Below are 24,266 nucleotides of genomic sequence, written 5' to 3'. Positions count from 1 at the left end.
CCGGCAGCCTCACGCCGCTGCCTCGAAGCTTCTGCCGGTGCCGGGGCCGCGGCGGCGCGGGGGACGGCGGAGCGCGCGCGGGCCTGCGCAGATCGCCGGGCGCGGTGCGGGAGCACCGCCCAGGTAAGGGGTCCAGGCCGCTGCCCCGCGGATCTTCCGTGAGTGCGGCGCCCACGAGGACAGGGACGCTGCGCCTTGGAGGACATTGGTCCCCACACCCGGGGGCTCGGGGCTGGGCCGGGCTGCGCGCCGGGAAGAGCCACCCGCCGGGCTCCTCAGGCCTGGGACCCCGGCGGGGGGGGACCGTCCCATCCCCAAGGGAAGGGGTGTCGCCCAGTCTGGCTCCTCGGGGCCGCGGCAGCGCCAAGGCCCGGCTGTCACCTCCCTGGGGCGGAGCCTCATACCCTGTCATCCAGCCCCCAGTCCTGGCCTGGCTTCAGGATGGGAGGGGGATGGGCCTGCAAACCATGGACAGGTGGGGGGAGGGTGCTGAGATGGGGACAAGCATGGCCTGGGGGCCCTGACCCAGGGGGGCAGCTCTGCTGGCAGGAAAGCCCTGGCACACTGGGGCCACAGAGGGTCAGCCAGACCAGAGGTCCTGCCAGGTGAGCACCCAGCTCCCTGCTTTTCCAGGCTCACCTTGGAGCATGCCCCCCCAGCCTGTGAGGAGGTGGAGACCCTGTACCACTGTCTGAGGCACCCCACCCCCACCCCTAGCCTCTCCAGACTGGGCACCCAGAGAAGCCGCTGGCCCAAGTCTGAACGTGGGCCTGGTACAGAGGGGTGGACCCCAGCTCAGCCTGCATGCGGGGGCATGGAGCCTCAGGTTTCCATGGAGCTCTCCTGTGATGCTGTGGGGAGGGCCTGCCTGAGAACTGCGGGTGGCAGGGGCTCGATCCACTCACCGCCCTGCCTCCCCTGCTGGCGGCCTCCTGGCCTGCTGTGCCGCTCAGGGACCTGGAGGCAGCCTTGAGCTCCTTGAGCTCACACACCCCCACGTGGTCCAGCAGCCAGCGCCTGGTTTCTGCTGCCGTGCGCTCACTGCAAAGATGGAGGGGGTCGCTCTCCTGGCCTTGTCATGATAGCCCCAAAGAGCTTGGTGGGTTTCAACCACTCCAAAAAGGGGGAGAGTCAGAGGCAGTTCCTGCAAAGCAAGAGGAGCTTTGGGCCCAGGTATGCTCCAGAAGCACAGCTGTGGCTAGGGCCACAGGTAGACTGAGGGCAGGGCAGCAAGCCCGTGAGCCTCCGTGCCACGCCTGGGCCTGACGGGGCCACTTCAGGGCCCACAGGGGCCTCTGTGCTGGGCCTTGACACAGCGCTGGAGGACCGCTGCATGTCCAGCCGCGCCAGGTGTGGGGGCGGGGGGTGCAGGAGGCTGGTTAAGGTTGCTTAAGGCTGGGGCCAGGGGCTTCAGACTGCAGCATGGGGGGATTGCTCTGCAGCAGGCGTTAGGAGGGGGCTTCATCACCTGCTTTACAGGAGCCAGCACCTTAAAGCAGTCTGTGAAGGCCCCCAATGAGCACACAGTTGTCCCACCTGTGGGCACCAGTAGGGTGGTCCTGGGGCACTCTCTTCCTACCCCACTGCTGGCCTGTCCCTGAAAAGGGGGTCTACCCCAGCCTGCCAGTGGTCACTGGTGAGCACAGGAGCTCAGGGATTGCTGCAGTGACGTCCCCTTTCTGGTCACTCACCTCCTCCCAGCAGAAAGTGGCCCGGAAAGGATGGTGTGGAGGAGGGGGCAGGACCCGAGTGGCTGGACAGCTGGGCACCCCCTGCAGGTGCCTGGGACGCCGGCATGGAACACAGGCCTGTGGCCGCAGGCCTTGGCTGCCTCCCGGGCCGTGCCCCAGGTAAGCTGGGCCAGCACTGGGGGTTAGCGGGGCCTGGGCTGCAGAGGGGCCGCCCTGACCCGCGTCTCCCCTCAGGGCGAAAGCCCCGAAAGGCCGAGTGAGCTGACGCCTGGAGACTTCTTTTAAGATGACCCGCACCGACCCGCCGGATCTGCTGGTGTCGACCGTGTACCAGGACATCAAGGTGGCGGCCCCGGGGCCCGTGTCGAGGCCCCCGCCATGTGAGGGCCCCATGGCCCGGCCTGCAGCGCCCGCGCCTTTCAATAAGCGCCACTGTCGAAGCTTCGATTTCCTGGAGGCGCTGGACGGGGTGGCCATGGAGGCCCGCCCGGAGGCGCCCCCAGCGGAGCCCGCCGCGCCGCGCGCACGATCCCGCGACGGCGAGACCCGGCGCCGCGCCCGCTCCAAGAGCGCCCCCCGCGCGCCCCCGAGCCTGGCGCCCGCGCCCGCCTCACCACCCGTGCTGCCGCGCCGAGGCCGAGAAGCGCAGCGAACGGCGCGGGCCGACGCGTCGCCCCGCCGGGAGCCCGCGTACCCCGCGCTGCGCGCGCTCGCCAACGAGCTGCACCCCATCAAGTTACAGCCGCAGCGGGGCGGCCCTGGCCGCATCGCGCCCCTCTGTGCTGCAGCCAACCGCTGCGCGCCAGCCGAGCCACCCGCGGGGCCCGCCCCCCACGTCCGCTGCCGCCTGGACATCAAGCCGGACGAGGCGGTGCTGCAGCACGCCGCCCGGGGCTCACGGCCCTGTGGGCCCCCCGAGACCGCGCCCTGGCCCCGCGCCGCCCCGCAGCTCCACGGCCTCACGGTGCCCGGGCCTCGCCACGCGGCCCTCTCCCGCACCCCCACCCCCAGTGACTCGTACTGCACCGACCCCCGGGCGCTGTACTGCGACGGGCCGCTCCCTGGGCCCCGGGACTACGCGGAGCGCCGGAGTGTGCCCTTCACCACCCCGCCGGGGCCCACCCAGTTCTTCTACACGGAGGAACCCGAGGGCCACCCTGGGGGCTTCATGGCCAGCCCTGGCCCGCCCTTCGACGGCTACTATCCCAGGCCCTTTCTGCCCGAAGAGCCCCCAGGGCCCAGTCCAAGAAGCGGGAGCGGCTACTACGCGGGGGAAGTTCGCACCTTCCCGGTCCAGGAACCACCCTCCCGCTCCTACTACGGGGAGGCCCCCCGCGCCTACGGCCCGCCCTGCGGCCCGCGTTATGCCCCCGAGGAGCCTCGAGCCCGCCCCGCCGCCCGCGCGTTTTACACTGAGGACTTCGGGCGGTACCGCAATCGAGAAGCCCTGACGCGGACTTACCCACACCTGCGAGGCAGCCCGGCCTGGGGCGACTGGGGCCCGCGGCCTTACCGCACCCTGCAGGTGGCGCCCCCGCCGGACCCCGGCCCGCTGCTCGCCTCCTGGCATGGCGGCACGGGCACCAGTCCACCCCGGCTAGCGACCGACAGCCGCCACTACTCGCGCTCCTGGGACAACATCCTGGCCCCAGGGCCGCGCCGCGAAGACCCCTTGGGCCGTGGCCGTAGCTACGAGAACCTGCTGGGCCACGAGGCGCGGGAGCCGCGGGGCACGTCCCCCGAAGGCCGGCGCCCGCCTGTCGTCGTGAACCTGTCCACCTCACCCCGACGCTACGCGGCGCTGTCCTTGTCCGAGACGTCACTGTCCGAGAAGGGCCGTGTGGGGGAGGGCCCCGGCCGAAACTGGTACGTAACACCGGAGATCACCATCACCGACAACGACCTGCGCGCCGCCGAGCGTCCGGCCGCCAGGAGCTGGGAGATGCCGGGGAGCCGCCCCCGCCAGTCTCAGCCTGCAGCCCCCGACGGCCCCGCCTCTGGCCGCCAGCGCAGCCTCGAACAGCTGGACGAGCTCATCACTGACCTGGTCATCGACTCGCGGTCCCCAGCCGGCCAGGCGCTCGAGCCCGCGTCCGACGGCTTGGGCCGCCAGCTACGGCGCCTGCTCGACTCGCGGCCCTCGGGGCCCGGGGGCCCGGCGCCTGCGCCGCGCTCGCCACCTGCGTCCGCAGGTAGCGCCGAAGAGCCCGCGGGACAGGGGCAGGCGGCCGACGCCTCCCCTGAGCCCAGCGCCGACGAGGACGACCTGATGACGTGCTCCAACGCGCGCTGCGGGCGCACCGAGACCATGTTCAACGCCTGCCTTTACTTCAAGTCCTGCCACAGCTGCTACACCTACTACTGCTCGCGCCTGTGCCGCCGCGAGGACTGGGACGCGCACAAGGCGCGCTGCGTGTACGGCCGCGTGGGCAGCGTGTGCCGCCACGTGCTGCAGTTCTGCCGCGACAGCGGCCCGGTGCACCGCGCCTTCTCGCGCATCGCGCGCGTCGGCTTCTTGTCCCGCGGCCGCGGGGTGCTCTTCCTGGGCTTCCCGAGCCCCGGCTCCGCGGACAACTTCCTGCGCTTCGGCCTCGAGGGGCTGCTGCTGTCGCCCACCTACCTGTCGCTGCGCGAGCTGGCCACGCACGCGGCCCCACTGGGCAGCTATGCTCGGGAGCTGGCGGCCGCCGGGCGCCTCTACGAACCAGCCGAGTGCTTCCTGCTCAGCGTGTCGGTGGCTGTCGGCCCCGGGGCCACCCCGCCCGGCGCCCCTGCCCGGCCAGCGCCCGCGCCTCGCAGCCCGGGACCCACGGTGCGCAAGTTCGCCAAAGTGGCGCTGGCGGCCGGCAGCCCAGCACGGCCGCCCCCCGCGCGGGGCCGCGAACCCGACATGGAGACGTTGATCCTGACGCCGCCGCCCGGCACTGCGGGCCTAGACCAGGACGGCGAGGCGGGCCGGCGAGCACGCGAGGTGGCCTTCATTCACATTCAGCGAGAGCTGCGGCTGCGCGGCGTCTTCCTGCGCCACGAGTTTCCGCGCGTCTACGAGCAGCTCTGCGAGTTTGTGGAAGCCAACCGGCGCTTCACGCCCACCACCATCTACCCCACGGACCGGCGCACCGGCCGCCCCTTCATGTGCATGATCATGGCTGCGTCCGAGCCGCGCGCGCTCGACTGGGTGGCCAGCGCGAACCTCTTGGACGACATCATGTGAGCCGCGCTGGAGCGTCCACCCAGGGCCCACCCTGAACCCCATCAGGTGCACCCAAGCCCCACCCGGTCCACCAGGCCCCGCCCACATCGCCGCAAGCTCCGCCCCGTCGCGGTCTGCCGAAGCACCGCCTTTCCCCTCTTTCCGGCCACAACCCTCCCAGTCCCGCCGGGCTCCCTCTCTCCCAGTTTGCCCTCGGGGCTCCCTAGAGGCAGGTCCTCGGCCGCTCGGTGCTCCCCGCTGGGAGGCGGGGTGGGTCTGAGGACCAGCCCGCCCTGCCTTTGCGCGGAGGGGTCACTACTGCAGACCCGACCGCGCGTATGCGACTCATCCGTCTACTCCCCATCAGCAGGGCCTCCCTGGAGCCTCTCCAACCGTGGCTCCCCGTGGTACAGGAGCCCGAGTTGACCAAAGCCTAGTCCTGTCCCTTTAAACACCCCCCCACACACACACCCGCTTCCTGTGGTCTGGGATGCACCCTGCTCAGAGGCTTTTCCTCTCTAGAGGACAGACACGCTAATTGGTCTCGGTGTGTCCGCATCCCGAGCACTTCCTGGCCTAGTGGGCAGGCAGGGCCGGCGGGGACCTGCGTGGGGCCCTCGCCCCTACTGGGTCGGACCTCGATACACTGACGGCGCTGCACGCCCTGCCGCAGGGGTTGGGGCAAGCAGCAGTGAAGGGGTACTAGGGGTGGGGGTGGGGGCATCCTCAACCAAGGCACAAGACACCTAGCCAGAGGGAGAAGGTCCTGGGCCCGGGAAGCAGAGGGGAGGGGCTCTGGCCAGAGCTCAGACCCGGCAGGGCGTGGGTTGGGCTGCCTGCTCCCACCTGGTCGATGGCCCCAGGCGTGCGCCAGAGCAGCCCTAACCTCACAGGCGGGAGCAGGTGCAGAGGCTGGGTGAACGCGAGCGGCCCAGGAGGCCCTCCAGCTGGGACCCTATCAGTAGTCCTACTGAGGACCGAGGAGGAGGTTCGTCCCGTCTGGAGCAGGGGCGGGAGCGAGCTACTTCCACAGGGCGGCGTGAAGGGCGCAACTGCGCAAACACCCGCGCTCTAGCTCGCTCTGGCCCCGCCTTGTGGTGCGGGCTGGACGCTGGAGGCTGGAGTGCACGGTCCAGTCCGTTATCTCCGCTCTCGTCGGGGGCTGCCCGCTGGCCCTGGCCTTAGAGGGCGAGGCCCGGCGCCCAGAAGGGCCCTCCTGAAGCCCCAGGCCCCCGTCAGGGCCAGGTGGTAGGAGGTATCGAGTCAATTAAATTGTGGGGCCCCACCTCCCACCTCCGATCGCTGCCCTCACCCCCGCCCGCGCACCCGCACCCGCACCCATCTCCTCTCGTTCCTTCTCCACCTGCCTGCGCGCCTGCCTCGGCTCCGCGCATTCGCACCGGCCACGCGCCCCGCTTAGCCCCTCCCGCCTTCTCGGCCTCACAAACTGGCCTCGGCGCCCCCTGCCCAGGGGCCTCCGCCTTCGGCCCTACGCGCCGCCCAGGAAGGACCCTGGACTGGGGTTACTTCCAGAGGGGGAGCGCTTTCGAACTAAGGAAAATATAACTCGAATGTAGCCACTGCTGCCTCGTTTTTTGTTCAGAGTGGGTGCGACGTTGAAGATTTTCGGAGCCATGGGGGGCAGGCCTTCGGAAACAGCGGTGGGAAACCACTGAACAACGTGGAGTGGGAGGCCGGAGAGAGGCGGGCTCGGACTCGGTGGGGACGGGGCCGGGAGACCGCGGGACTCGGTGCGGACGAGGAGCCGGGAGACCGCGGGACTCGGCGGGGACGGGGCCGGGAGGCCGCGGGACTCGGCGGGGACGGGGCCGGGAGGCCGCGGGACTCGGCGGGGACGGGGCCGGGAGGCCGCGGGACTCGGCGGGGACGGGGCCGGGAGGCCGCGGGACTCGGCGGGGACGGGGCCGGGAGACCGTGGGACTCGGTGCGGACGAGGGGACGGGAGGCCGCGGGACTCGGCGGGGACGGGGCCGGGAGACCGTGGGACTCGGTGCGGACGAGGGGACGGGAGGCCGCGGGACTCGGCGGGGACGGGGCCGGGAGGCCGCGGGACAGCATGGGGAGTACCCGGGCGGGAGGCCCTCAGATACACTGCGGGGACCCGGGCGGAAGCCGAGGGCAGCGCGCATGGTCTGCGGAGGGAGTCAGGGCCAGCGCGCGCCCCCTGCGCCTCGTGGGCCGCCCAGTCCCCCAGAGGGGCCCGTCAGCCGCCCCTGACCCGCGCGCAGGGACTTCTCCGTGGGCTGAAAGGAACCCACACCCACTCCCCACTCCTTGTTCCCCTTTAAGGGGAGCTGGCGCGGTCACCGCGCTGCAAGAAGCTGGGCCGCGATTGGTTCGTCTGTGCCGCCGGTCGGCCGCACGGTTGGCTGAGGCGCTGGGCCCGGGCAGCATGCCCCCGCGGGATTGGCCAGCGGCCTCCAGGCCCCGCCCCTCCGCGGTCCGCGCAGCCAGGGGTCGCGTGGGGCAGGGCCGCGGGCCGTAGGGCGAGCGCGCTCCGGGAACATGGCGGCGGCGGGCCTCGCCCAGATCCCCGACGTGGACATCGACTCCGACGGCGTCTTCAAGTATGTGCTGATTCGAGTCTATGCGGCGCCACCCTCCGGGGACCCGGCCGGGGAGACCAAAGAGATCGTGCGCGGCTACAAGTGGGCCGAGTACCACGGTGAGGGCGGGGCGGCGGGCCGGGGGCGGGGCCTCGGGCGCTGTGGGCGGGGCCAGCGCGGCTGGAGCGGGTCGAGGGCGGGGCGGGGGTAGGTAGACTCTGTGCCGGGTCTCCTCGCCGCCCGGCTTGCGAGGCAGGGAGGCATCCAGACTGTCCTGGAGACGAGGGGCTGCCGTGGCCCGACCCCCACTCCTAGTCCAGGGCTTCTGCCCAGGCGCACCCTCTCCTCCCTTTTCTCCGGTCCAGAAGGTCTCCTCTCCTGGGGGCGGGGGCTGCGGGGGGAGGGCCTCAGACCCCCTCCGCCCTGGCTGGTGCTGAGCTCCCCTCCCATTCCAGCCGACATCTACGACAAGGTATCGGGCGAGATACAGAAGAAGGGCTACGACTGCGAGTGCCTGGGGGGCGGGCGCATTTCCCACCAGAGCCAGGACAGGAAGATCCACGTGTACGGCTACTCCATGGTGAGCCCGCAGCTGGGGACCCCAGTCCTGGCTGAGGAACACCCGGCCCTTCTCGCCGACATAACCCTGCCTCCAGGGACCGCAGCATCCCAGTTTCCACGCGGCATGACCCAGGAAACATAGGGGGAGGGAGGGAGCCACTGCTTGCCCGCAGTGGGCTGTGTGCTGTTCCTGCCCCGAAGGCCTGGCCAGGCCCCTGTCCTCCAGCGCTTGGAGGCTGCCAGCGCTGTGTTGGAGCTTGGATGCCTGCCTCTCCCTTCACCGCTCTACCTGCAGGGTCACAGGGCACCCAGAGCCAGCTCGACCTCTAGCTGGAGGGCCCTCCCTCCAGGTCGGCTCACTCTGGAGGCTACACTTCCCAGGAGAGTGGCTTGAGTGGCTAGGGGGATGACAGCCTCCCCGCCTGGCTCTTGGTGTCCCTGCTGCCTGGGGGCCCCCGGAGCCAGGACCTGGTGTGTGAGAGCCACCTCCTTCCCTCAGGGTTACGGTCGCGCCCAGCACTCTGTCTCCACTGAGAAGATTAAAGCCAAGTATCCGGACTACGAAGTCACGTGGGCTGACGACGGCTACTGAGGCCCACTCGAGGCCCGCTCTGTCCAGCAGCCCACTCAGAACTCTGCCCTGAAGGCCCCTCCCAAGGGGCCGGACTGCACCCCCTTTGCCACCCTGGCCAGGTCTCGGGGCCTGGGGCTCCCTCTTGGGAGAATTAAAAGCATCGTCAGCTCTGCTGCTCCCTGAGCGCTGTGTGCTTGGCGTCTCTGTTCTCAGCGCACCTCGCTGTACTTCCAGCTGGTGTAGGTGGGTGGCCAAGAGCTGGAGGCTGCCCCTCATGCAACCTGCCCCAGGGGCCCAGGGAGGGGCAGGGCACACTCAGCCCTTTGGGGTCTGATAAGGGGGCCCTGGCCGCTGCCCCCGTTTATGACCTGATTGCTTCTCCATGCACCTGCTGTCCCCACAGTCATCTGGGAAGAGGCCTGACAAGCCGTTACGCAAGGAGCTAGGGCCAAGTCCCTCCAGCCTGCGGAGGCGGGCCCCTCCCGGTAGGGGGAGGGCACCAGCAACCCCTACCTTGGCCGCTGCTGACTGAGGTCTCGAGTCGGGTGGTCTGTGGCCCCTCGACTCCAGAATCAGGGCCACTGCCTCAGACTCCTGCTTCAAGTAAACCGGGTGTCAGGCGTGGAGCCCCTCTCCCAGGACCCTTCTCCTGGCGCTGTGGGGAGCAGAGGCCTCCATCACGCTGCACCCGCCTCCTCTGGACTCCAGGGCCCTCACAGGAGCCTTTCCACAGAGGCGCCATCGTTACACTTTTAAAGATGAGGAAACAGGCTCAGGTTAGACAAGCTCTCAAGGCCGGACGGTGATAAACTTGGCAGCGCCTGGTACCAGGTCCTCCGCTGAGGTCAGTGCCATGAGGCCCAGAGCCCCTCGGCTCCTCTGGACCCTGTGCCTGGCCGTGCCCAGCCCACACCACACGGTTCGGACACTTGTTGACAAGAAAACAGTCATCGTTTTTAAGCGAGCAAGTGAAGAGGAGCCCACAGGCTGAGTTACGGAGAGGGACGACATCCCTGGTTGCCAGGGTTGCCCCCTCCCCGTGCAGGGAACTCAAGCCAGGTGCACGGTTTGCACAAGCTGAGTTCCTGCCCGGCTGAGTTGAACTCTGCGGGACCAGGGGCCCCAGGAGGAGTAGCTGAGGCCTGTGCCACTCGGCGCTGTCTCCAGCGGGGCCTCCACCAGACGGCTGGGCCGCAGTGGGCACCACGGCTGAGGCCCGACCTTTGCCCCAAAGGGGGCCGGGCAGGTGGGAGCCCCCCAGGCTGGGGCCTCTCCTGGATGCACTTAGAGCCAGGTGATCATCCTGTCAGCTCGGGGCGGGGCCAGCGGTGCAGATACAGGGGCTGAGCCGGGGCCAGCGGTGCAGATACAGGGGCTGAGCCAGGCCCACTGCAGATACAGAAAGGGCTGAGCCGGGCCCGCGGTGCAGATACAGGGGCTGAGCCGGGGCCAGCGGTGCAGATACAGGGGCTGAGCCGGGCCCACTGCAGATACAGAAAGGGCTGAGCCGGGCCCGCGGTCAGAGCAGAGTCGGCCTGCGGGGCCTCGGGCTGACAGGCAGAGTCCCCACCAGGCTGGCCAGGGCACACAGCACCCCCGGCCTCTCTGCCTCGGGCCTGACCATGCCGCTGTGCGGCCACCTCCTGCCTGCGGTGGTCATGCTCCTGGGTGAGTCGCCACGCCTGGCTCCTGAATCAGGACCTTCCGGGGGCCCGGTTGCTGGGTCTGCAGGGAAGGAGGGACGTGGGCCCGGGACGGCCTGCAGTGGGGATGCTGAGTGAGCCCTCGGGGTCCTGGGGACAGCCTCGCTGGGGTAGGGATCCGAGTCCAGCCCGCGCTGGGTGCAGGCTGGGGGGCCTGGGCCGCAGACCCTCCTGAGTTGCGCTGGGCTCCGGTCCTCCCCAGGGAGGGACCTGCATCGGTGATGCTTGGCCCCTCGCACACCCAGGCACCCCATCCTGACAGCCAGCCTCTCCAGGGCCGGACATGCCCTCCTGGGCCCTGACAGGGACCCCCGGGGGCAGTTCTCCGTGGGTTCCTGGCCCCCTCCCTGCACAGCCTCTTGGCCCGGTGCCGAAATGTCCCAGGATGCCTGACTCTTAGGGGTCTCTGGGCTGAGGAACAGCGGGGCCTCCCTACCCCTGGCCACCTGGCTGTCTCTGCTGGCAGCAGGGTCTCCCGGCTGGGCCTGGGTCCCCAACCACTGCAGGACCCCCCGCGAGGCCGAGTGCAACTTCGTGTGTGACTGCAGGGGCTGCCCCGACGAGGCGCAGTGCGGTGAGCCGGGGCTGGGGGCAGCAGCGGGACCGCCCTCGCAGCCGCCCTGCCTGACCCCCTGCCCCCCCAGGTTACCACGGGGTCTCGCCCAGCCCGGGCGCCCCCTTCACCTGCGACTTCGAGCGGGACTCCTGCGGCTGGCAGGACATCAGCACCGCGGGCTACCGCTGGCTCCGAGACCGTGCAGGGGCCTCGCCGCAGGGGCCGCAGCTGCGCTCGGACCACACTCTGGGCACCGACCTCGGTGAGGCCTGGGCGGGGCTCCACGCTGTCCCCAGCCCTCTGTGCCTCCCACCCCGTCTCCTGACCTCTCGGCTGACTAGGCTGGTACGTGGCGGTCGGCACACACCGCGGGAGGGAGACGGCCACCGCAGCCCTGCGCTCTCCTGTCCTGCACGAGGCCGCCCCCACCTGCGAGCTCAGGCTCTGGTACCACGCGGCCTCAGGAGGTGTGCACCCCGTACCCTGCGACCGAGGCCAGGTGGCCTGAGACAAGGGGCGCAGAGATGGGAAGGCGCCCCCAGGGTGGGCAGGGGTCCTGGGGTGGGCAAAGCCACGGGCCTGGGCGAGGCCTGGGGCCTGAGCTGCCCCCGGACCCCTCACTGCAGATGTGGCCGAGCTGCGGCTGGAGCTGACCCACGGTGCAGAGACGCTGACCCTGTGGCGGAGCCCAGGGCCCTGGGGCCCAGACTGGCAGGAGCTGGTGGTGCCCACTGGTCGCATCCGGGGCGCCTTCAGGGTGAGATGGGCGCTCTGGACGGTGGGGACGGCGGGGAGGGTCTGGGCCCTGACTTAGGGACCTCACTGTCTCCAGGTGACCTTCTCTGCCACACGAAATGCCACCCACAGGGGCACTGTGGCCTTGGACGACGTGGCCTTCTGGCGCTGCGGGCTGCCCAGTAAGGTCCCCCGGCTGTGGGCCCACCCCTGGAGCGGGGAGGGGGTCAGCAGGAGGCCCTGGTCAGTGGCCCCGCCCAGGGACTTGGGGCGGGTGATGGGTTAACCCTGCCCCCAGCCTCCCAGGCGCACTGCCCCCTGGGGCACCACCGTTGCCGGAACGAGGCTTGTGTGGCGCACCCCCAGCTGTGTGACGGGGAGGACAACTGTGGGGACCGCTCGGACGAGGACGCGGCCCTCTGCAGTGAGTGGGACCGGGGGCTGGCCTTTGGCACCATCCCTTGGGGGCTGAGACAGCTGATGTCCGCCGGAGCTGGGGCCGTGAGCACAGGCCTGGGTGGCGGGGGGCCAGGCAGGAGGCCCCGCTCAACAGCCGGAGCCCCCTTGCCCCCCAGGACACTATGTAGCCACCGACTTTGAGATGGGCCTCGGCCTGTGGAACCACTCAGAGGGCTGGACCCGGAACCGCAGTGCCGGCAGCCCCAGGCTCCCCGCCTGGCCACGCGGTGACCACACGTGGAACAGCGCGCAGGGTGAGGCCCCGGGGACCCCCGCCCCGCCCCTGGACCCCCGCCCCACCAGCCACCCCAGCCCACGCCTGCCATCTCCCCAGGCTTCTTCCTCGCATCCGTGGCCGAGCCCAGCGCCCCAGCGGTCCTCTCCAGCCCCAAGTTCCAAGCCTCAGCCCCCCACAACTGCTCGGTGAGCGGGTGGGAGTCACAGGGTGCGGCCCTGCCTGCCCGGCTCTGCCTGCCCGGCCCTGCGGCTCTCCGCTGACTGTGCTCGGCCCCTCCCAGCTCGTCTTCTATCACTACCTGCACGGGTCAGAGGCCGGCTGCCTCCAGGTGTTCCTGCAGACGGCGAGCCCCGCGGCCCCCCAGACCCCCATCCTGCTGCGCAGGCGCCACGGGGAGCTGGGGGCAGCCTGGGTCCGAGACCGTGTTGACATCCAGAGCAGGCACCCCTTTCAGGTGAGGCTGGCGAGGGCAGCATCGTGCAGGGAGGGCCGGGGCCCCTCAGGGAGCCCCATGTGGGCCCCTCCACTGTCTCAGGAGGAGGGCAGGCCAGAGGACGGGAGGGCTCCCTGCAGAGATGCCCTCTGAAGGGCTGGGTGTCCAGCAAGAGCCAAGGATGAGGTGTGGATTCTGGCGAGAGGATTCGGGGGCAGACCAGCCTGGGGATCACAGAGGGGTGCTGGGGCACCCCCGACCCCGTCTGTCCCCAGATCCTCTTGGCTGGGCAGACAGGCCCAGGGGGCGTCGTGGGCCTGGACGACCTCATCCTGTCTGACCACTGCAAGCCAATCCCAGGTGAGCCTGCTGGGCCCTCCCACCCCGTCCCACCCCGTCCCACCCCGTCCCACCCCGTCCCACCCCGGGAGAAGCACAGCCCCCACCAGCCCACCTGACCCCCGCGCCGGCCCACAGAGCTGGCCAGTCCACCTCCAGGGTGCTGGGCCCCAGGCCCCTGGCCCCAGCCATCCAGCCTGCAGCCTCGGAGCTTCTGCGAGCCCGGACACTTCTTCTGTGGGGACCTGTGTGTCCCCCCGGAGCAGCTGTGTGACTTCCAGCAGCAGTGCCCGGGGGGCGAGGACGAGCAGGAGTGTGGTGAGCGGGCCAGGGGCCTCCCCTCCCTTCCCCCGGCCTCCCCTCTGGGAGTGGCTGGCGAGGCCCAGGCCCACCCATGCCCCCTGCCCTTGCAGGCACCACGGACTTCGAGTCGCCCTCCGGCGGGGGCTGGGAAGACGCCAGCGTGGGGCGGCTGCAGTGGGTGCGCCTCCCGGCCCCGGACAGAGGGGGGCCCGGTCCAGATGCCCGCAGGGCTGCTGGTGAGGCTCCGCCTGGGGTGGCCTGAGGCCTGCCTTCCAGCTGCCCCCTCTCCCTAGGGAGGGCGCTGGGTCGGGGTCCCTGGGAGGAACCAGCTCTGAGGCCTGCTCTCCCCAGGGCACTTCCTGGCTGTGCAGAGGGCCTGGGGGCAGCTGGCCGAGGAGGCCCGGGTACTCACACCCACCCTCGGCCCCTCGGGCCCCCGCTGTGAGCTCCACCTGGTTTACTATCTTCAGAGTCACCCCCAAGGTACCACCATCCCTTCGCACCCTCTGCCCCGTCCTGGGGTGGGGAGTCGGAGCCCCCGGGCGAGGGGCAGGGGCAGGACGGGCCGCCCACAGTGACCCCTCGCCAGGCTTCCTGGAGCTGGTCGTGGTGGAGGGCAGCCGCCGCGAGCTGGTGTGGCAGGCCCTAGGCAGCACCGCTGGGGGCTGGAAGGTGGACAGGGTCCTTCTCGGGGCTCGCCGCCGGCCGTTCCGGGTGAGGAGAGCGGCCTGGGGTGGAGAGGGGCCCCCGGGGGCCAGCCCTGGCTGACAGCCTCCTCCTTCGTGCCCCGTGAAGCTGGAGCTGGTCGGGCTGGTGGACGTGGACGGCCCCGGGCAGCAGGGCGCAGGGGTGGACGACATGACCCTGATGGGCTGCAGCCCCGCAGCAGCCACTGAGGAAGACTCAGGTGCTTCCCCTGGGTGCTTGGCCCCCCACCCGGTCCCCCTCCAGGGGCCCCCACGAGCCCCCTCTCTAGGAGCCAGTCTCCCCCAGCCTCTCGGCACTCGGGAGGGGTGTCGGGGGTGCTGACCCGCCTCTGCCCGCCGCCAGAAGTCTCCTGCAACTTTGAGCGGGGAGCCTGCGGCTGGCACACCGGCCACCTCACAGATGCCCACTGGCACCGGGTGGAGAGCCGTGGCCCAAGGTACGACCACACCACGGGCCAAGGTAAGGTGGGGTGCCTGGGGGGCGGCTGCTAGACCTCGAGTCCCAGGGGCAGAGGGGAGGGCAGGGCTGAGCCCCAGCAGCCTGGGGCCCCGCAGCTCAGCCCCTTGTGCCCCCGCAGGCCACTTCGTGCTCCTGGACCCTACGGATCCCCCAGCCCGGGGCCCTGCTGCCCACCTGCTCACCCAGCCTCGGGTGCCCTCAGCCCCTCAGGAGTGCCTCTCCTTCTGGTTCCACCTCTTTGGGCCCCAAATCGGTGAGGCCCGTAGCTGGGCAGGGCCTCAGGGAAGCCTCACAGGGGCCCCGAGTCCTGCCTCTTGCTCCCTCGGGGGTCCCAGGAGTGGATGAGAGGCAGGGGTTAAGGCCTCGTCCCCTCTCAACCCCCTCCCTCTAGGGACCCTGCGCCTGGTGATGAGGCGAGAAGGGGAGGCAGAAACGCACTTGTGGTCGAGGTCTGGCACCCATGGCAACCGCTGGCACGAAGCCTGGGCCACCCTCCACCACCAGCCGGACTCGGGCGCCAAGTACCAGGTGAGGCCCAGGGCGCGGGCGCGGTGGGCGAGGCAAGGCCAGCCACTGACCCCTCTCTGCCCCCCAGCTGCTGTTTGAGGGCCTCCGGGACGGGTACCACGGCAGCATGGCGCTGGATGATGTGACCCTGCGACCCGGGCCCTGCTGGGCCCCCAGGCGCTGCTCCTTCGAGGACTCGGCCTGTGGCTTCTCCGTGGGGGGCCGGGGCCTCTGGACACGCCAGGCCAACGCCTCGTGGGGGCCCCATGCTGACCACACCACGGAGACAGCTCAGGGTGCCTGCTGGGGTGGGGCAGTGGGCAGACAGGTGGGGCGGGGAGAGCGGGGTGGCGGCCAGCAGGCTGACCCTGCCACCCCCCAGGGCACTACATGGTCGTGGACACGAGCCCGCAGGCCCTGCCCCGTGGCCACGCAGCCTTGCTGACCTCGGAGGAGCAGCGGCCCCTGGTGCAGCCTACCTGCCTGAGCTTCTGGTACCACCTGAGCCTCCGCAACCCAGGTGAGGGGCTGCTGGGAGCCGGGGCCGTGGGGTCCCCTCAGGAGGCCCTTGGGAGCCCCCCCACCGCAGGGCCCGAGCTGGCAGCCCCTGCCGCGCTGATGGGGATGGCTGCTCGACGGCAGGCACTCTGAGGGTCCACGTGGAGGAGGCCGGCAGGCAGCAAGTACTCAGCGTCAGCTCCCGTGGAGGGGCCACTTGGCGCCTGGGTAGCGTGGACCTGCAGGCCAGGCAGGCCTGGAGGGTAAGCGGAGCGGGGGCCCTCCTTACCCCAAGGGCTGTCCAGGGCACAGCAGGCACGATCTCCACCCGGTGCCCCCTAGGTGGTGTTCGAGGCGGTGGCCGCTGGCGTGGAGCACTCCTACATGGCTCTGGACGACCTGCTCCTCCAGGACGGGCCCTGCCCCCTCCCAGGTGGGCGTCCGTGGCCTGGGTCCTGGTGGTCCCAGCTCCCTGCCACCCTCAGGCGCCCGGCCTGACCGCCACGCCCCGCGGCAGTGGTGCCCCAAGGGTGGAGGGCACGGGGCAGCACCCTCACAGCCAGCCCTTTGCAGCTTCCTGTGACTTCGAGGCTGGTCTGTGTGGCTGGAACCACGTGCCCCGGCCCGGCCTGGGCGGGTACAGCTGGGACTGGAGCAGCGGAGCCTCGCCCTCCCGCTACCCGCAGCCCCCCGTGGACCACACGTTGGGCACAGAGGCAGGTGGGTCCGAGGCGGGAAGGGGCCCCCGAGCCACGCACGCCTCACCCCAGCCTGCCCCACCCGGCACCCAGCGGGGTCGGAGGCCGCAGGTCGGGGCGCCAGCTCCATCGGGTCAGGCACCCCCCCTTCTCGTTTCCAGGCCACTTTGCCCTCTTTGAGACCAGCGTGCTGGGCCCGGGGGGCCGAGCGGCCGGGCTCATCAGCCAGCCTCTGCCGCCCACCGCGGCCTCTTGCCTGCGGTTCTGGTATCACATGGGCTTCCCGGAGCACTTCTGTGAGTGGGCCAGAGCCCGGGGCGGGGGGCACGGGAGCCGCCCCACTCTGCCTGGCCATCCTCACACCCTGCTCCCAGACCAGGGCGAGCTGAGGGTCGTCCTGAGCAGCGCGCAGGGGCAGCTGGCCGTGTGGGGCGCGGGTGGGCGGCGCCGGCACCAGTGGCTGGAGGGCCAGGTGGACGTGGCCAGCGCCGTGGAGTTCCAGGTGAGGTGGGCGCGCTGACCCGGGAGGCTTCGGGCGGCTCTGGCCCCCTCCCCGGCCCACACAGCCTCCTCTCCCTCCCGTCAGATTGTGTTTGAAGCCACGCTGGGTGGCCAGCCGGCCTTGGGGCCCATCGCCCTGGACGACGTTGAGTATCTGGCTGGGCAGCGGTGCCAGCTGCCCACACCCAGCCAGGGTAAGCCCTGCCCAGCGGGCCAGCTCTGCTCCAGGGCAGGGCCTCTGCCAGCCCCAGGGGCGGGGGTGGGGGGGTCACGCCCTTGTCTGAGGGACCAGGAGAGCCACAGGCCGGCTGCCCTCGCTGCAGGGCCCCAGCCTGGGGCTGGGCCGTCCTGGGTCCCCGGGCGCAGGGTGCCCCCGCCTCTGCCCACGGTGCTCCAGCTCCCAGTCAGGCCAGAGACCGTGGTCCCCCTCCTGCTGAGGCACGCGCCTGTGGCTGACTTCACAATAAAGGGGGCGTCCAGCCTGGGGCCGTGACCCCTGGATCTGCAGCCCCCTGCCCACCAGGGCCCAGCCTCAGCCCGTGACCGGTGACTTCAGAGGGGACCTGGAAACCCCAGGCCGTGGGGACAGCCATGCGAGCACCCTCCTCGGGCCTGGGTGGGGGTGAGATGGGACTGGGATCCCGGGTCACCTGCCCTGCGGCCCACAGGGGGCGGGGCGGCGGCCGCAGCGGTGCCGGCCGCGGTCAGTGGCGCCCTCCTCCTCCTGCTGTTGCTGCTGCTGCTGGGCGTCGCAGGCCGGCGCTGGCTGCAGAAGCCGGGCTGCCCCTGCCGGGGCGAGGTGGACGCCGTGGCCCCCGGCTTCGAGAACATTCTCTTCAGGGCGGTAGGAGCCCTGGGTGGGGGTGTAGGGCGGGAGCCAGGGGTTGCCGTGTGCTGAGCCTGATGGTGCACGGGGCTCCAGCGGTCACTAAGCTCCTCCCCTTCCCCCTAGGACCGCGTCACCCTGCCAGCATCAATCACCAATGACCAGTAGACGACCCAGAGAAGACCTCAGCTCCTCACACGAGCGCACCCGCCACCGGGACCCTGGCCCAGGGACCAACACCCCCCCCCAATACATTGAGACCATGCATCCATCACCCTCACAGGGGCTGTACCCACAGACCCAAGTGCGGTCCTTACCCCAGCAGTAAGCGCGCCAGCCCTGCCGGCCGGGGTCTGCCCATCAGCAGGAAGGGCAGTTCCCCAGACCCGATCCAACCTACCCGAGAGGACATGCTTGGGGGCCCCTCCCGTGGGCCTCAGTGGCTCAGGAGACAGCCATGGGCTCGAGGCACCTGGAGGCAGGTGCAGTGGGGCCCCAAGAAGCCACTGCCCCAGCCCAGGCCAGAGGGACCCCCCGCAGGGCCCCACCTCACTGGGCGATTCCGTAAGATGGAAACCCTCACAGGTTCAGGCAACAGACAGTAGCAGATGCTCGTCAGGGTCCACGGTGGCACGGAGCTGGACTGGCGGAGGAGTGCTCTAATCTGTCCAGAGTCCCAAAGGAAGGCCCCCAGGCCCGCCCTCCCAGGGTCAAGGTCCCCAAGTGCACCCTTCCCCGGTCAAAATCCCTACCCACAAGCCACCCTCATGTAATAAAATGGAGCAGAGTCTTTCTAACCCGGGACGGTCCCCGGTTCTGATCTTACACACAGGAGATTCAGACACCACCCACCCAAGTCTACGGAGGACCCCAGGCTTGGCTGTCCCGGAGGGCATGACAGCCACCCCCGCACAGCCAGGTGCCCCCTCCAGCCCAGGCAGCGCCACCTTGCCACCCGAGCGCACTGGGGTCCACAGACAAGGACGTGACTGGGGAGTTGGCACCGGGGGCACCAAGGTCTGATGCCCAGAGGCTGACCGATGCCCACTAACCGTCCCAGCAGAGGTGACGAGAAACAGCTTGCAGAGGGACCATCCCAGCCCCTCAGGTTCCCTCACGGCGCCTCGTGAAGATAGCGCTTTGCCGCACTGGGGGCCGGAGGGAGGGGGCACTCCGGGCACGGCAGCAGAGAGCTAGGGGCAAGGACCCACCACCAGCAGCGAGGGCACAAACTTTATTAGCTTCTCTACGAGCCAGGCTGGACACACAGCTCCTCTCCCAGACGTGACCGCCCACCCCCGCCAGCTCCCGGGAGCCATCCCCGCAGCAGGCTGGGCCCCGGGGGAGAGGGAGGCAGCGTTCCCACCCCACTGAGGGCGGGGGGCAGGGAGGAAAAAATCAGAAGCAAACACTTTGCAAGGTTTTGTTTGTTAGTTAGACAGCAGGTACGAGGAGAGGGGTTCCCGGGTGGGGATCCCGCCCGTGTTCCGCTCAGCCGCATGGAGAGAGCCGTGCTGGCGCCGGTGGTCAAGGGGACCAGCCGGACGAGATCAGCCGGAACGCACTGATTTCGAGGCTTTATGTTCATTTCGCCCTTGGCCCCTTCTCGATCGGCTTCCCAATGTCCTTCCCCCGGAGCTTCAGGCCTGAAAGAGCCATGGGCCGCCACTAACCACCGGAGCTCCCACTCTGGACTTCAAGGCACAGGACAGTTCCTGAGCCTCCGAACCCACCCCCTCGCAGAGGGCAGCGCCCCCCGTCCGCTCCCTTCCTCTGGAGGGAGCAGGGAGCGCCATCCTGGCCCTGGGTTCTCACTCACCCCAGGACTAGCTCTCACGTCTGATTCTAAAGAGCATGTGCCTGCCCCTCCTCGAGGGGAGAGGACAGCCCCTCCCAGGACTAGGCTTCCGCTCCGAGCCACGCTGCTGCCAATGCCGGGTGGCCCTGGCATTCCTCGGGGCCTTCCTGCACCTTCCTCACCAACTACAACCAGGAGGGGCGGCCACCCTGCGCCTGGCCAGGCAGCAGAGGTCAGCAGGACACTTACCAATGGCTCTCTCGATCTTGCCCAGAACCTGGTTGTTGGGAATGGCCCGGCCACTCTCGTAGTCCGCAATGACTTGCGGTTTCTCGTTGATTTTCTAGGGGGAACGTGTGTTTGCCCGTCAGCTCCAGGCGTGGTGGGAGACGGACCCAGCCAGGGGAGGGCCTTGGGCTCTGGGCGGCCGCATGCGGGCCCAGGGCCAGAGCAGACGCAGCTCGGCAAGTCACAGCTGACTCGTACGGCCCCTCAGAGGTCTCAGGGCTCCCAGGGCCGGAGTGAACTGAAGCCCCAAGCCACTGGGCGAGCAGGGCCCGCACCCCGCCTGCCTGGCCGCGGCCTGGAGGAGGGCCCGCGCGCTCACCGTGGCCAGGTCCCTCTGCGTCAGCCCCTGGCCCTGCCGGCCCTGCTGGATCGCCTTGCCGACCTCCAGCGGCACGCGGTCGTGGTGCAGCTCCTCGGTCTCCCGGTCCAGCTTCGCCGTGTTCTTGGTGACCGAGTGCTGCTTGTTCTGGCCAGCGGCCCCTGGACCGTGCAAGGCAAGGGCAAAGGGCAGGGTGGGCAGCAGTCCCACAGGTGAGCCGGTCTGGAATGGAGCCCGGCCCCACAGGCGCCCTGAGCCTGGAAGACAGGCTGAGCCAGGCCACCCAAAATGGGGACACCCCAAAGCCCCAGGAGCACTGAGCCCCGGCCTCCCTCCCAGAGACAGGAAGTGGTGGGAGGAACCCCCCCCCACTCATGCCAACCACCACTGCTCCGAGAGGACCCTCACACCCCCCAGCTCTGCAGCCACCCTAACGCCCAGGGAACCCGGACACTCCCCGGTCCCTCAAGTGGACATATGAGTACCTACATTTCTTAGAAGTCTCCACATCTTCTCCTCGTCTCTGAGCTGCTAAGATGGCCTAGAAAATTAGAAAGTGTTTTTTGGTCAAAATTAGTTTTCCGGTACCTGGCCAACCCCAGTTTAGGCTGCTGCTGCTGCTGCTGCTGCTAAGTCGCTTCAGTCGTGTCCGACTCTGCGACCCCATAGACGGCAGCCCACCAGGCTCTCCCATCCCTGGGATTCTCCAGGCAAGAACACTGGAGTGGGTTGCCATTTCCCTCTCCAATGCATGAAAGTGAAAGTGAAGTCGCTCAGTCATGTCTGACTCTTAGCGACCCCATGGACTGCAGCCTACCAGGCTCCTCCGTCCATGGGATTTTCCAGGCAAGAGTACGGGAGTGGGGTGCCACTGCCTTCTCCGCAGTTTAGGCTACTGTCAGCCAACTGATAACGCCTCATGCTTTCGAGCCCTGGCAGTCAGGCTCTGAACTCACGCCCTGAAGCGCCCTGCTACATGCCTAGTACCTGATGTTTTTTCAAGGACCGACAAGCAAATGCTGGCTTTAAGCCAAAGCTTGCCATACAAATCCCTCTATGTCCAACTGTCCAGGCAACTCGCAATAAACTTCTGGTCAAGAAAACAGAAAGAGCTCATGACTTTACTGTCGAAAAAGACGGGCAAGTGGGTCCCCTTAGACACCCACACTTGAATACACTTCTCTACAAGACTCTCCTGCGAAAGCCAGAAGGGAGGTCAACTGAGGGCCTGGTTTGGCCTTCCTCAGCCAAACTGGCTCCTAATAAAGTACAGCACATCGCACAAAGTCTGGAGCCCTCGCCCCAAACGCTGGCAAAGACAGCGCTACCCCTTGATCCACAGGGCAGAACACGAATGTAACACATTTCTTAAAGTCTCTGCCCCGGGCTGTGGGGCATTCTAAGTGTGACATGTTCACAAATGTTCTCTAGAGCTGTTCACATGATTCCTAGCTTGTCGCTATTAAGGTTCCTTTGGAAGAAAAAAAAAAAAAAAGAGTGAACTTGGTTTTGACCAACTGAAAGGTCCTGGGCAGGTCAATGAAGACTAGTCAGCAGGGCCAAAGCCAGCCGTGGCCCAGACCTGGCACCGTGTCTAAGGCCAGCCCAAGGCTGCTCAGAGTAGAACCCAGCGGGGCTGGAGACTGACCTGCCCTTTCCCCCTTCCCTTACAGCGACTCACAGGGGAACCCGACGGATTCCCGGAGAACCGTCTGCCCCAAGTGCCCCTCAGGGCATGCCGGCTACTCTGGCAAGATGGGGACCCCAGGGCCACCAGCATGCTGAGTCCTAGGCCACTCAGCCCGGGGCCAGGGCCTCCCTTCAGCCGGCAGTGTGCTTCAGTGGGCTCCGCGGCCGGCCTCGGACTGGCCGGGCACCGGGCAGCCGGCGGACGGGGGAAGAACACGCCGGGGCGGTGGTGCCCGCCAACCCTGCCCGCGTCCGATCGCTTCCCAGGGCCCGCCACTGACCGTCCTCGCTGACAGCCTCGGCCCGCTCCCCTCCTCCGCCCGGGCCCCGCAGTCCCTGTCCCGCGGGCCTGTGCCACTGCCCGAAACCGCCAAGACGCCCCCGGGCCCCTCTCCGTGCCCCCCCGGTGCCCGGGCCGGGCCGGGCCCACTGCCCGCCCCCGGCCGCCCTTGGGTCCCGAGGCCCGCGCCGCGCCCGCACCTGCTTGGACTTGGCCTGGGCGGCCGTGGGGCCCTTTTTGCGCAGCACCGTCACCGTGTCCCAGTCGCTCTCAGCCATGGCGGGGCGGGCAGGGAAGGCGGTCCGTCCGGCGGCTCCGCAGCAGCTGCTCGAGACCCGGCGACGCGACGTCCCCTCGTCGCTGGGCCGCTTCCGGCGCCCGCCGCGGGCCCGCCCCTCCTCCCATTGGCCGGCGACTCGGGGGGCGGGAACTTCCCTCGGCTCGGAGCCAATCCGCGCCCGGCTCGTCTAAGCAAGCCCCCGCTGTGCGCGACGTGGGGCGGGAGACGGCGCGGCCCGGACGCGTGGCCGCTGGGGGGCGCTGCAGGGGCCGGGGGAGCCGCTGGCGGCGCGGAGGGGTGCAGGGGCCGCGGGCGCGGGGGCGGCAGCAGGCGGCCGGGGCGCCGGGGACCCCAGCGCGGGGAGGCGGTGCAGCGTGGCCCTGCACCCGGTGGGGGCCGGGCCGAGAGGAGGGGCACTGGGCGGGGAAGGGGAAAGGCGAGAGGGGCTTCTGTGCGAGAAGCGGGGCGGGGGCGGAGGGGGCGGGAAGCGAGGGGGCGGGAGCCAGCTGCTGGCCTCTCGCGCCCGGTTGGCGGGGACGCGGCCTGGCCCCTCGCGGGCAGGGTGCGCGCGCGAGCTTGACGCAGGGGAAAGGTGGCCTCGTCGATCTCTGTCGTTGACGTTGGTTTCTCTTTCCTGCCTTTTTTGGTCACCTTGCACGCCAACTGAAGTTCTGTTTCTCTGGAGTTATTATCAAGCGATACAAAGATGGTGGGGGCCAGGGTGGATGCAGGTTAGGTGGGGCCTGAAGCAAATATATTTTGTGGGAGGATGCAAGGAAATATGTAAAATTATAAAAACAAAATTAGTTACACAATACGTTTTTGTGTAACGTATATTTTGGATAATGTATACATGATTTTACAGTATAATATGAATGTATACGTAATGTAATGAATGCTATTTTACGATAACGAATACATTTATTTTATGGTAATCTTGGATCATGAGAAAATAAGTCAAAAATTGACAAATGCCACGGGCATCACAAAATTCAGAAAAATAACCTTTGTATGAGTTACTGAATGCATCTTTAATGCTTTTGCTTGCATTTTCGGCTGTATTCTCATTGAATGCCACATCATGACTTTGCAGAATTGTTTTCTGGAAAGAACAGTTCAGACGTTTCTTTAACCTGTTGGGTTAAAGTTAATGTTGACCTTGGTTTGGGCAGCACTCCTGGCTTTGCATAGACGAGCTCTGTTTGAAGCATTCCTGTAGGTTTATGCGCCACAACAGAGGAATTCTAATGCGCGTGTAGACTCCACTGTGGCAGGCCACAGGCAGACGGAGAGCATGGGAGGAACCCACTTTCATGGGGAAAAGGGGCAGTTGGGGGATGCCAGGGGTCCAGTGCAGGCTTCCCATTGGCGGGACTGCTGCAATCTCTGACAGACTGGGCTGTGCGTGGGGTGGGGGGCGGACGGAAGTCTCCTTCCTCCCGCCCGATGGGGAGCAGAGGCGCCTCCCCAGTGGGACATGTAGACAGAGACCTCTTCCTGTTTAGAGTAACTGATGAGCCTGGTGGGGGTGAGCACTTCCCCAGCCCGAATCCACCTTCAGGTATGGTTGCTGTGATTAATTCCACGTTTCCCCCTCTCACGAAGATCTTTTGTCAAAGTATCAGTGATCGGGAGTTGGGATCTCGGGACTTCCCCGACCATCCTGTGCCTAAGACTCCGAGTTACCAGTACAAAGTGCCCAGGTTGGGTCCCTGATGAGGGAAGTAGATCCCACATGCCTCAACGAAGACCCAGTACAGCCGGAGAAATTGAAAAAAGATGAAAGGACCTCCCTGGCGGCCCAGTGGCCAAGACTCCGTTCTTCTAAGGCAGGGAGCTCGGGTTCAAACCCCGGTCGGGCAGCTGGATCCCGCGTGCCACAGCGAGGTGTTCTCATGCTGCAGCTAACACCCGGTGTAGCCAAATAAAGGGATATTCAACAATAAAAAGAAGAGGCTCTCTGTACAGTGGTGTTTTCTCCCTCAGTGCAAAGGGCCTTCCCTGGACGGTACGTCCCCCCATACTGGAGGTGGTTTAGTCGCTCAGCCGTGTCTGACTTTCAC

General features: G+C 68.3%; 4 protein-coding genes across 14 annotated transcripts; 3 read left to right on the top strand and 1 right to left on the bottom strand.

Moving 5' to 3' along the window:
* Nucleotides 1–36: 36 nt before the first annotated feature.
* On the top strand, nt 37–6,464 carry AJM1 (apical junction component 1 homolog). Of its 2 annotated transcripts, none has more exons than XM_042245399.2 (3): nt 37–123; nt 1,705–1,850; nt 1,926–6,464. In XM_042245399.2, exon 3 carries the CDS (start codon nt 1,978–1,980, stop codon nt 4,903–4,905), a length of 2,928 nt encoding a protein of 975 aa, XP_042101333.1. In that variant the 5' UTR covers nt 37–123; nt 1,705–1,850; nt 1,926–1,977; the 3' UTR covers nt 4,906–6,464. The 2 variants fall into 2 exon arrangements, with proteins under 2 accessions (XP_042101333.1, XP_027821908.1); XM_027966107.3 differs by having other exon boundaries at nt 1,702–1,850.
* An 893-nt stretch (nt 6,465–7,357) lies between these two features.
* On the top strand, nt 7,358–8,769 carry PHPT1 (phosphohistidine phosphatase 1). The gene is made up of 3 exons (XM_027966106.3): nt 7,358–7,570; nt 7,907–8,031; nt 8,512–8,769. The coding sequence occupies exons 1-3, from the start codon at nt 7,411–7,413 to the stop codon at nt 8,602–8,604; spliced, it is 378 nt and encodes a 125-aa protein (XP_027821907.1). The 5' UTR covers nt 7,358–7,410; the 3' UTR covers nt 8,605–8,769.
* A 1,149-nt stretch (nt 8,770–9,918) lies between these two features.
* MAMDC4 (MAM domain containing 4) lies at nt 9,919–18,351 on the top strand. Of its 8 annotated transcripts, XM_042245397.2 has the most exons (29): nt 9,919–10,254; nt 10,756–10,863; nt 10,934–11,107; nt 11,187–11,312; nt 11,472–11,602; nt 11,678–11,762; nt 11,879–12,004; nt 12,156–12,293; nt 12,374–12,462; nt 12,558–12,731; nt 12,986–13,070; nt 13,188–13,367; nt 13,463–13,588; nt 13,704–13,835; nt 13,942–14,066; nt 14,148–14,259; nt 14,403–14,519; nt 14,638–14,772; nt 14,911–15,047; nt 15,115–15,322; nt 15,409–15,546; nt 15,669–15,787; nt 15,867–15,957; nt 16,098–16,244; nt 16,384–16,518; nt 16,597–16,724; nt 16,809–16,917; nt 17,392–17,567; nt 17,676–18,351. In XM_042245397.2, exons 1-29 carry the CDS (start codon nt 10,209–10,211, stop codon nt 17,715–17,717), a joined length of 3,639 nt encoding a protein of 1,212 aa, XP_042101331.1. In that variant the 5' UTR covers nt 9,919–10,208; the 3' UTR covers nt 17,718–18,351. The 8 variants fall into 8 exon arrangements, with proteins under 8 accessions (XP_042101331.1, XP_042101328.1, XP_042101332.1 ...); XM_042245394.2 differs by having other exon boundaries at nt 16,384–16,724; XM_042245398.2 differs by lacking the exon at nt 17,392–17,567 and having other exon boundaries at nt 16,384–16,724.
* A 417-nt stretch (nt 18,352–18,768) lies between these two features.
* EDF1 (endothelial differentiation related factor 1) lies at nt 18,769–22,268 on the bottom strand. Of its 3 annotated transcripts, none has more exons than XM_042245405.2 (5): nt 22,124–22,268; nt 20,444–20,495; nt 19,955–20,211; nt 19,597–19,690; nt 18,769–19,195 (listed from the first exon to the last, which is right to left on the bottom strand). In XM_042245405.2, exons 1-5 carry the CDS (start codon nt 22,199–22,201, stop codon nt 19,134–19,136), a joined length of 543 nt encoding a protein of 180 aa, XP_042101339.1. In that variant the 5' UTR covers nt 22,202–22,268; the 3' UTR covers nt 18,769–19,133. The 3 variants fall into 3 exon arrangements, with proteins under 3 accessions (XP_042101339.1, XP_014949579.2, XP_060269698.1); XM_015094093.4 differs by having other exon boundaries at nt 19,955–20,115; XM_060413715.1 differs by having other exon boundaries at nt 18,769–19,690; nt 19,955–20,115.
* Nucleotides 22,269–24,266: the final 1,998 nt, after the last annotated feature.

The sequence above is a fragment of the Ovis aries genome, chromosome 3 (assembly GCF_016772045.2).
Source record: "Ovis aries strain OAR_USU_Benz2616 breed Rambouillet chromosome 3, ARS-UI_Ramb_v3.0, whole genome shotgun sequence".
Taxonomy (NCBI): domain Eukaryota; kingdom Metazoa; phylum Chordata; class Mammalia; order Artiodactyla; family Bovidae; genus Ovis; species Ovis aries.
This window is presented reverse-complemented; position numbering and strand designations above follow the sequence as displayed.

Bases quoted from the DNA above. Each gene is read 5' to 3' on its own strand.
- AJM1 (XM_042245399.2), top strand. From the start codon at position 1,978: ATGACCCGCACCGACCCGCCGGATCTGCTGGTGTCGACCGTGTACCAG.
- PHPT1 (XM_027966106.3), top strand. From the start codon at position 7,411: ATGGCGGCGGCGGGCCTCGCCCAGATCCCCGACGTGGACATCGACTCC. The intron at 7,571-7,906 runs GTGAGGGCGGGG...CTCCCATTCCAG, and splicing joins CAAGTGGGCCGAGTACCACG to CCGACATCTACGACAAGGTA. The intron at 8,032-8,511 runs GTGAGCCCGCAG...TCCTTCCCTCAG, and splicing joins ACGTGTACGGCTACTCCATG to GGTTACGGTCGCGCCCAGCA.
- MAMDC4 (XM_042245389.2), top strand. From the start codon at position 10,209: ATGCCGCTGTGCGGCCACCTCCTGCCTGCGGTGGTCATGCTCCTGG. The intron at 10,255-10,755 runs GTGAGTCGCCAC...CTCTGCTGGCAG, and splicing joins TGCGGTGGTCATGCTCCTGG to CAGGGTCTCCCGGCTGGGCC. The intron at 15,958-16,097 runs GTGGGCGTCCGT...AGCCCTTTGCAG, and splicing joins CGGGCCCTGCCCCCTCCCAG to CTTCCTGTGACTTCGAGGCT.
- EDF1 (XM_042245405.2), bottom strand. From the start codon at position 22,201: ATGGCTGAGAGCGACTGGGACACGGTGACGGTGCTGCGCAAAAAGGGC. The intron at 20,496-22,123 runs GTGCGGGCGCGG...CTAATTTTCTAG, and splicing joins CCCAGGCCAAGTCCAAGCAG to GCCATCTTAGCAGCTCAGAG. The intron at 19,196-19,596 runs GTAAGTGTCCTG...TGGCTCTTTCAG, and splicing joins CAAGATCGAGAGAGCCATTG to GCCTGAAGCTCCGGGGGAAG.